The sequence below is a fragment of the Nicotiana attenuata genome, chromosome 2 (assembly GCF_001879085.1).
Source record: "Nicotiana attenuata strain UT chromosome 2, NIATTr2, whole genome shotgun sequence".
NCBI lineage: Eukaryota > Viridiplantae > Streptophyta > Magnoliopsida > Solanales > Solanaceae > Nicotiana > Nicotiana attenuata.
The window spans coordinates 43,229,034-43,240,104 of record NC_031990.1 but is presented as its reverse complement, the minus strand read 5'-3'; the positions used below and the strand labels follow the sequence as shown (position 1 = coordinate 43,240,104).

Genomic DNA, 11,071 nt, shown 5'->3' with positions numbered 1-11,071 from the left:
GATGACTCGGCAGCTTAGTAGGAATGTTATACATTCTCTCTCTGGTTCTAGTTATGAAATATCTACTATGTGTATTAGCAGAACTACTTTAATAGCATCTAATTTCAGCACTAGTTTTGTTTCCCCTGTAGGGGGGAATCTACCATCGGGGTTACTCTTGTACAAAGGCTGCCATGTAGGCATCCAAGGCTCTAAACTTATGTAAATTTTGTTATGTTATAATATTGCCTATCTTTCCAACCAAAAAAAAAAGATGCTCCTTTATCTAATCTCTTCTTTGACCAGTATAAAAGTGATTTTTCTTGATATTTTTTATTTAGTATAAGAAATTGCATTTAATTTTAGTTTAAATTTTTACCAAATTAATCCATAACTAGCGAAAAGCCAGTAATCTCTAATTAAGACGTCCGTTGTTAAACAATCACTATTTTAAATGTCCTTATATTAAAGATTGCAAGCACGTGATTTTTGCAAACTCAAAATCATGCTTATTCAACTTGTGATAAGCAAAACCCTGTAAAACCCTGTTCTCTGTCGATCAGAAAGGCCCTTCTTCTTCTTCAACCTCCAGCTACTTTCCAACTAAAATGCCGCCGTCTAAAGGCAAAGGAAATGGGAAAAAGAAAGGGAAAGGGAGCTCCAAGAAAACAAAAAATAGACCTTCAGACCCAACATCCAGCTGCATTTTCCCAAGAGAAATCATCTCCAATATCCTTTCTCGTCTCCCTGTCAAGACCCTTCTACGATTCAGGTGCGTTTGCAAGCCATGGCGGAAGCTCATTTCTAAACCCAACTTCATAGCCACCCATTTCCGCCATTCCTCTTCTTTGCAGAGTGCCAACTGTACTTCACCCATTTTTATACATACTCGCCATTTCAAGTCCTTTGATCATGTCCTCTCGCTATTTGACCCGCACCCCGATTCATCATCGGTTGTGAAACTGGATAGCCCTTTTCCTTCCTACTTTCACGATATGTTGGTTGTGGGTTGTTGCAATGGCATTGTGTGCCTTTCTCAGCCACCTTGGGGTGAGACGATTACTCTTTGGAACCCAGCAATGAGGCAGTATAGGACGATAACGCTTTCAAAGACCAAACCCCTTATGGGAATTCACTCTTGTGTTTCCATAGGGTTGGCTTATGATTCTCAAGAGAATGATTTCTTGATCTTGAGTCTTTTGTGTTTCAGACCAGCTGAAACTAGAGCTCCGGATGAAGTGGAAATGTTTTCGACTAAGAGTTTCAGTTGGAAGAAGCTGAAAAATGAGGTGGGGTTTCGTGTTCTTGGGCTTATTTGCAATGTGATCATTAAAGGGGTACCTTATTGGAGAACCGTAGTAGAGGATGCGCATGGGTCTCGTGAGGTGTTGGTGTATTTTGATGTGAGTAAGAAAGTATTTGACAAGTTACCTATGCCGGGAATAAGAGTGGGGACTAAGGGGTATCTTGTGAATTTAGAGGATTCTCTTGGTATGTTGATATGGGAGAAAACAGACAAATATAATGTTAATGTTTGGGTAATGGATGATGAAGATGGTTGGAGCAAGAAATGCAATGTTGGAATAACATTTGGTTTTTACAGTACATTGGGCTGTTTGAAGAATGGTGACGTTGTAGTCGAGGATGAAAACGGGGTGCTGTTGTTTGATCCAGTGACTAGTTCAGTTAAGGCAAAATTCAGCATTGAAAATGCTAAGAAGGGTTCTTATGTGATTTTTGACTATTCAGAGAGCCTAGTTCTGATTGAAGGGATGCTACCAGTTAGGAAGGAAGCTGCTGAAGACAAATTAGCACGCGAATACCTCCTAAAGTACGGTGATCAACTTTTGTCTATATTTTAAGTTACTATATGGCTAGCTTTGTGGTGTTTATCAACTGTTTCTTTGAGATGTTGTCCTTTGTTTTGTTCTTATCATGTGCATATGTTTAACCGACTGTGAACCGATGATGGGTTGATTTACTGTGTGAACTTACTCTATGATTTGTTTACTTTATGCAATTAGTGGAGATGCTTATGAGTTGCTGCTGTGGTTTTGAAAAGCATTTATGTCCAACTAAGAAGTTTTTCTTTCTGTCTTCCATCTGATAAATTGTGCTCTTGTAGTAACTTCATGGTGTGAAATCAGTTACAACACGAATTTCTGTCACTGCATGCAATTCTCTTATTTCCCCAGATAAGTTTTCTTTTACATAAGATTAGCTTATATTTTAATTCTAATATGCCATGAAGTGTAGCTTTTGCCTGCCTTGGTTTCTTTAGCTTCTTTGAATAGCATTGGTTCCGAAGAGTTCTATTGATCTCGCAGAAGGACTTGCTATCAAACAAAAGAAAAACAGATTAGGAGAATTATATTTCCTCTCTTAGCGTCTTTAGCTTTTCAGCTTGAATTTGGATCAATGATGGAAATCGTAATACTAAGAGAAGAATAATGGAGAACAAGAAATCCACAATTAGGTCATTTTTGCGACACAACTGTGTGTGCTTATCTTCTTGTTATTGAAAATTTTTCACAGTTCTATTCCTGTGAGTAAGAGGAGACGATATTTGCAGATATTCATTTGAAGCATCATGAATATCTGGAAAAGCTACTCTCTTTGTATCCCCATATTTTTTGGTGTTACCTTTATACAAGTGCCTTTTGAAGATAATTCTATGTCAAGTCCCACTTGAAGCTATTTTCTCCCTTTCATGTCTATCATAGTGGGCATTGTTTGAAAAAGACGTCGGCATGGCTTCAAAGATGCATTATGTGTCTCGAGAGTGTTTCCAGGAGATCTCAACTTCCCTGTTCATCCCATTTATTTTCTAACAATATAAAATCTTGCCTTTTGTCAACAGAAACATTTAAATGATCAGAGAAACTTCAGCTTTTGTAGCGTTTTCTTGTTGGAGCATCTTGTGTTGAGGTCAATAACCAATGATTTCATTATGAAGAGATAACTGATGCTATGGAACTCTGAGGCATCTGGTTCCATAAGCACTCTAACCATTATGTACGTGTAAGAAAGAGCAGGAAAACATAGTTTCTCTAAAATAATGCATTTGGATGGCTGGATTGCACTAATTAACATCACCAAGACTTCAAAAGAAAAAAAGAAAACTAATAGAATCATGTCCTATCAGGGATTTGCAACAATTCTGTTACCTATCTAATCAACCACAGAGCTTTTGCGTTTTCAGATGTTCTTTTTCTTGTTTTGGGTAAGTGTTTTACAAAAATAATCCTCATTTCCTCATTTATAAACTTTATACTTGTATATTCAAGTATGGATGTTAGTCTAATAGATGTTAATGGTGATGAACTAAAGTTTTCATTGAAAGGCTTAGCTACTGGTGTCATTCCTACCATATTCGACGAATGAGCACTCTTTCTCAAATGGAGTATGAGGCATCCATATCCTAACTTTTCAATGCTCCAAGCTATAGCTTTAGTTTGACTATCAGCATAAGAAGTCCATTTTCTAATTCAAGTTGCACTCCTTGGGCTTTCTCAGCTTGAATTTCCAGCATTGTTTCCCCTTAGGTTGACTTGTGTCTTGCAATCTTCAATAAATGAATTGACTTGTCATAACTTTGGGATCTTATTCTCGACATAATATTCTAAGTTATTTGGTGAATGGTTTGAAGAGCATGTTCGGAGTGGAAATGAGTAGCGGCATGGACTGTAACAGAGGTGCTTCTGTTGGAAATATAATTTTGATTTTCTAGAAATTAAGTTTTGGGTTTATGTATTAGCATTACCAATGGGACGTTTACAATTTCCAGGTACATTGTCTTTTAGTGTGATATAGGTGCATTTTTATGTTTCAAGGTGACCAAGAAAGTATTGAGTCCAGAGGTCTCCTTTGGCCACCTATAAATACCCTTTTAGTGAAGTTGTTATGTAAGAGCGAAGTACTTAAATAGTATCAATCAAGAGAGTTCTTATGTTTATCTCCATCTTCTATTCTCTTTGTGCCTTGTGATATCTCATCAAGAGCCTTGCTTATATTTCAACAGCTACTAATATGGAAACTCGGACAACGAGAGCATGCGAAGGACCTCCATTGGTGTTAATGTGGACAATATGTAAAAACAGAAATAGGAGAGCATTCGAAGGAGTAGAAAAATCCTTGTTAGTATAGTTTAGTATAGTTTAATTTAGTGGCACATTTTTGTCTCTCTCTATCTTTGGAGTAATTTTGACATTTAACTAGTGCTGATGAATGGATGCATTTGTGGGGAAGCATGCTTTGTTGTAAGATGCTCTACCTGTTGTATATACTTTGTATGCGGGATGTATCTCTCAAATCAACATAAGTTTAACTTGATAAGAAAAGATATACTCAGAGAAGATTACTGACATTCCTTTTCTTGAAAATGTAGGGCTGGCATAAATATGAAGGTCATTACCACTGAGAACCCTCAGCAGACTGCCTTTGCTACTAGGATTGCATGAATGACATTTTGGCTGCCCTTTTTTTGCTAACATCGGAGATGGCATGAAAAACTTTCTGACATCCTTTTAGTTAGGAAATACTAGCAATTTATGTAGTTCCTGGTCCCTCTCATGTTTATATTAAACAGTATAATTCATCTCCACTACATTGTTGATCGGATTGTCAACTAATATCTATTGCAAATTGCACTAATCAACTAGTACTTGATTAAGCAATGGTGGGTTCATGGTTAAGCTATTTAGCAGAAAGATGAATGTTTTCTTCATCTTTCTGCATTTTCCCTATTGAGTGTTTTCTTCAATCAACTTTTGTTCCTTCCCTCAAAATTTTCTTTTTGGTTCATAATTCTTTGAGTATGGTTAAACTATATGTCTCTATGAGGAGTCATGAAACAAAAGTTGATACGTGCAACATTTTAACAATTAGAAGGTTCTATAAAGCTTGTCACTAAGGGGTCGTTTGGTAGGATACATTAGATGAAATAATGCATGCATTAACTTTCTGTATTAATAATGTTGGGTTTTATGTATTTAATTATACTAAATACTTAAAAGAGGGTGAATGGATGGAGGGAAATAAAAATTTTAAGTGAAATTTTAAGTTTCCCCCCTTGGCAAAGGGACATTGTCCCATATTAGAAGAGGAAAAGGTTTTTGATGGGTATATAAGCAATTGCTCTTCTTCTAGCTCATAAAGAGTTGAGAAGAAGGCAAGCATCGCGTCGTCGTCGCTCGGCTCGACTTCGACTTCGGCTTCGACTTTCGGCGCTCGGCTCGACTTCGACTTCGGCTTCGGCTAACTCTTCCCTCTTTATTGTTGAGTAAATAGCCATTTATGATATGACATTTATGCTATGGCAGTTTTGCATAAACAGTCATTCTGAAGAGTTGCATCTCTTCAGATTTCAGCCCAACTTTGGCTATAAATACAAGACTTCTGCTTAGAATTTCCATACGATTTTCTGAGTTTCTCCTCTTGTCACGACCCAAAATCCACTAAGGATCGTGATGGTGCCGGACACTGCTGTCAGGCAAGCCAACCAAAATACTCAATTAAATTCTCATTTTAAATATTTCCAAAATCACTTCTTTAATACGGTTATACAACACGTAGTAAATTTCACTAAATAAGAAATGAAACATTTAACAATTTTTAAAATTCTGAATAAACCCATAGACATCCCCAGAACCCGGTGTCACAAATGCATGAGCTATTTCTAAGAAATAATACAATACAACATCCGTCCGGAATATAAACTGGACGGAAAGTAAATACAATACACTGAAAGAGACTAAACTAGCCGCGGGTCGCCTTGAGTAATGCAGCTCACCTAGTCCCCGTATCATCCATGCTGCTACGCCCAATAGGCCACTAGAAGTATATGTGCCTGTGCAACAAAAATGCACAACAAGTGTAGCACGAGTACGAAAACAACGTCTACTCAGTAAGTATCCCGTCTAATCTCGAAGAAGTAGAGATGAGAAGTCGACTTAGACACTTACTACTAGTCCAATAATGGGATATCAATAATACATTAAATCGTGGATTTTTATAAACATGATTGTAATTCAATGGAATGAAGCAAATAAAAAATTCATTCTTTTTATAGAAAATTTCCAATTTCTTTAAGTCCTTTATACAAATATTCTCAAGCTAGGAAGAGGCAATAAAAACTTTAACAAGTTCAAGGATGCAATACAAGCATGAGCAAATCATGCCAAGGACGTACCTGATCCAACAATATTTAAACTGTGCACTGCTAGAGGGTCGAATGGCGCGAACCATAGATGCATCTATTACCCCGCTCGCGAATCATACGTGCGACGCGGTCAAACTTAAATAAACAATCATCCTGCTCGCAAATCATACATGCGACGCAAGTACACATAGAAATACATGCTCAAACAGCCAATTAAGAATTTATCGGGGAACATTTATCTAAATAAAAGCCAATTCTCTTTTAACGATTTAAGAAAATGAAGTTTAATCCTTTTAGAAATGCATTTACCAATTTGACAGGATTTAAGCAATTCAACTGTAAACAACATTACAATTAATCCAAGTACAGCATGCTTTTGGGTCCTAGACTACCCGGACAATCACATAATAGTAGCTACGCACGGACTCTCGTCACCTCGTGTGTACGTAGCCCCCACAAATAGGAGCACATAACCAATTAACTTACCTATGGGGACAATTCCCTCTTACAAGGTTAGAAATGAGACTCACCTCGCTCCGAAGTTCCATAAATGGCTTCCAAGCCCTTCCGACGACTCAAATCAATCCGCAACGCTCGATAACTAGCCAAAAAATGAGAAAATCCATAAATATAGGCTCTAATAATCACAACAATTCAATTTAGATAAATTCCTAACTCCGCTCGAAATGTTGACAAAATCGCCCTCGGGCCCACGTGCCCGGATTTCTAAGAAACTCACATCATCCGACAATCCATTCCGATGCGAGTTCAACCATACCAATTTTATCAAATTCCGATAACGAATCGACCTCAAAATCTAGAATTTTTGTTTTTGAAAAGTTTACAAATTTTCTCCAATTTCTTCCATTTGATTCACTAATACTTGATGAAAATAACCATGGAATCATTAAATATAATCACTTTTGGATATAGAACATTTACCTCAATTCATATGGTGAAAATCGCCTAAAAAATCGCTTTAATCCGAGCTCCAAAGCTCCAAAAATGAGTAAAAATCTCGGACTGCTCAATTTATACACTGTCCAGCATTTTTGCACCTGCGGTTACTGTTCATGCAGGTACGGTTACTTTTCACGCACCTGCGGGTACCGTTCACGCATCTGCGGTTACGGTTCACGCAGGTGCGGCACTGTCCACGCACCTGCGAATAACACAACAATTGCCCAGAAATTTCAGCAGCTTTTAATTTCACTAAAAATGCTCTAACTCCCTCATACGAACTCGGAATTCGACGATTCTTGTTCCTATGAGTCACAAATAATAATACAAATCTATTCCTTCAATCGAAACTCAATTCAGAGCTCATTTACTCAATGCAATACCAATTTCGCTCGTTAAACAATTAACTCATGTTTTGCGCTAAAAACTCAATCGCGACTTGATGAAATTAGACCAAACTTTCCAGATCACTCCTATAATTCATTATCAAAATCTCGGAAGTCTCGAAATCGAGTTTCGATCTCTAGAACTATAAATGGACCTTTGGATCGTTACATGCTTATGCTCAAAAAGCGAAACTCTTCCAAAAACTCCTCCAAAACTCATCCGAGCCCCATAGGATCCCAACCAAGTATACTAACAAGTCCCATAACATGACACGAACTTAGTCGATGCCTCAAATTACACTGAACAACACTAAAACATGAATCGCACTCCAATTCAAGATTAATGAACTTTAGAATTTCAAACTTCGAAACCTATTAGATCACGTTCGATTGACCTCAAATTTTGCATACAAGTCACATTTGACGTAATAGGCCTACTCCAACATCTGAAATTGGATTCCGACCCCGATACCAAAAAGTCCACTTCTGGTCAAACTCCTCGAAAACCTTCAAATATTCTATCTTTAGCCAAATGACTACAAAATGACCCACGGACCTCCGAATTTACTTCCGATCACGCTCCCAACACCAGAATAACCATACGGAGCTATTCCTAGACTCGGAATCCTAACAGACATTGATAACACTGAAATGCACTTTAACCCGAATTTATGAAATTCTTCCAAAAATGCTAACTTCCACAATAGGTGCCGAAACGTTCCCGGGTCTTCCAAAACCCGATCCGGACATACGCCCAAGTCTGAAATCATCATACGAACCTGCTGAAACCTTCGAATCCCGATTCCGAGTTCATTTACTCAAAAATCCAATCTTAGTAAATTCTTTTAACTTAGAGCTTGCGAAATGAGAACTCTCTCTCCAAATCAACTCTGAACTTCCCGGAACTCAATTCCGACCACGCATACAAGTCATAATACCTGAAGTGAAGCTACTCAGGGCTTCAAACTGCTGAACGACGCGCTAGAGCTCAAAATGACCAGTCGGGTCGTTACATTCTCTCCCACTTAAACATACGTTCGTGGTCAAACGTGCTAAGAACTGCGCTGGAGTTGTCTGAAATCACAATTAAACACCTTGTGCACCTACCCGTGCTTCCACAACTCAGTTGAGCACATTAGCTCAATTAATTCTGAAGATATTCCCTTTTATTCAAGCAAATAAGCTTAGAGCCCAATTCCAACATCCGGAATTCGCTGCCAGGACAACTTCCAATATATAAACGACGTATCAATCACTACACGATGTACCGGAACATGACCGTATACTTTTGCCGAATTCTCACCATGCCCACATCATCCACAGGACCATAATGACATTCTCTGATCATAAATAACCAACATTTCCCGAATCTGGTGCTCACAGCGCACCTCAAGATATATATAAGTCTTGTTCCAACTCTCGCAATACCGCCACGACAGAAGAGATGTGTAGAAATTCATAACAAACCGTCAAGTCAACAAATCATTGAGGCTACACTCCTTACAAGAGCATTACTTCATTCTGAACCAGATAATGGTATTTTCTCTTTAATATACTTCACATAATCCAATCACACTGATCCTAGATCCAATAACCTTGTCTTACCCAATACAAATTGCTCAGGCAACAAGCCACCCCAGGCAGGACCAAAAGTCTCATATGCTTCCACAATGTGCCAATAGGATACCAATTCGAACATGATACATAAGGAAACCGAACTCTGGAAGGGACTACTCAACTCACGCTGCTAATATGGACTTTCCTGAGAAAATGGGAAATAAAACACATAAAACAGGTATAGGTAACTGTACTCAACATCACATTGTTGCAGCGCGCAACCCGATCCACACAACATACCCATGGCGGCGTGCCACCCGATCCACACATAAAATTCACATAAGGAGATACACCCCGAGATAAATTTTTCATTACAACAAAATACTGAATATCGGTCACAAGCACGCTAAGTGCATAATACTATCCATGGGGAGACATATAGCGCTATAAGCTAACAACTCAAGCATAATTGAGGTGCGATAAATGTCCTGAAACGAAAGAGCCATCCTGCTCACATAACACCATCGATACGCGGAACCTCAACACAGAAGAAATTAAGAAATTTACCTAGCCATTTAGCAACTCACACGGCACAATATAGCATTACATTAAATAGCCGGTGATGAAATAACATCCAACTTCCGAATACTCCTCCATAAGGGGAGCTATGCTGAAATGAACTTATTTGGCCTGATATATAGCATATTCATATTTAAATCCATCCACAGACCTCAAGCCGATTCTGATTGTACCGAACTAAGTCCATAATCTCTCCTGGGTCCATCATAACTCTCTTTTTCCCATAACACACAGGAACAACCATCATAACCCGAGTAATCCTCCATAGTCCACAACCCAATAAATCGAGTGCCCTCCAAGCATAAACTCTCAAATTAACAATATCACCACAATCTTCATACTAGGTGCGAAGCCTTTTTCACAAATCACCGATCTCAGCCGACGTTGTAGACAATACCAACTTACCCCAAATATCCAAATCCCCTTCCTGCTTATCCGAGCTCGTGACAACCTCGTCAAACACCGAACCGCAATCTTGATCCTCACTTTAAAATTTCATACCGCTTACTGCACCTAACAACCCAACATGCGATAGCACAAGAATTTCATCACAACTCCTGAACCACTAACATGATAAACACTTCCTCACATGGAATCGTTTTATTAAACGCATTCCAAGTGAACCTTAGCAAGACACGAGTGAATTCTCACAACCATAGAAGATGCAATTCTTCAAGTAGTGGCCTAAGCCACCAATATGCCAATTCAATCATGGCTAACCAATCCAACCTCTTCCAATTTATCCTTAATTGCCTTAGAACAATAATAACTTCATTCAACACATAACGCACTCAACCCGAGTAGCCTTGTAACACGAGAACATGCTGTCTCAAATCCCACGAACCATCTCATACCTTCTTTGTGCGCATGTTCGCATCTCGACTGGTACATCCATTCTGATAATTGCTCTACGAATCCGAAGTCTTTTTCTCTTTTTCCTCCTAATGCTACACTGCACGTCAAAACATCATAGAACATTTAGAGCCTCTTATCTTAAGCTGCTTCACAAGCCCAATTCCTTAACACATTGCGGGCTTGAATCCTTAGGCATCACATTTTTAACCTTTGAATTCACTAGGACTGTTATTGAGAGTCACCCACTCTGACATGGTCCCGAATATAATCAAGTGCAAGGCTCTGCTAGCCCATGACCATCATCTCAAAGAAGCACCCGGCCGAATCACTTTCCTTGAAACTCACTTCTACGCGAAGCTTAATTCCTGTGTCTTCCCAAAGTTCGAACATGAATCGATGATGCCAATTATAGAACACATTCTTCAATTCCTTTGCTCAAATTGCCACTTATGTTCCTTTTCCCTTAGCCGAAACAACTTACTAATACGCCGATAACCCGAAACCTCACAAGAAGATAATCATACAACCCAATCGTAGGCGGTGGGACTCTCCCACATAGCTTGAAGCCTCTATTACACAACTCCGGAACCCACCA

General features: G+C 38.7%; 1 protein-coding gene across 1 annotated transcript; it reads left to right on the top strand.

The window, feature by feature from the left end:
- LOC109222953 (F-box/kelch-repeat protein At3g23880-like) lies at positions 490–4,669 on the top strand. The gene is made up of 2 exons (XM_019387233.1): positions 490–1,810; positions 4,367–4,669. Exons 1-2 carry the CDS (start codon positions 588–590, stop codon positions 4,437–4,439), a joined length of 1,296 nt encoding a protein of 431 aa, XP_019242778.1. The 5' UTR covers positions 490–587; the 3' UTR covers positions 4,440–4,669.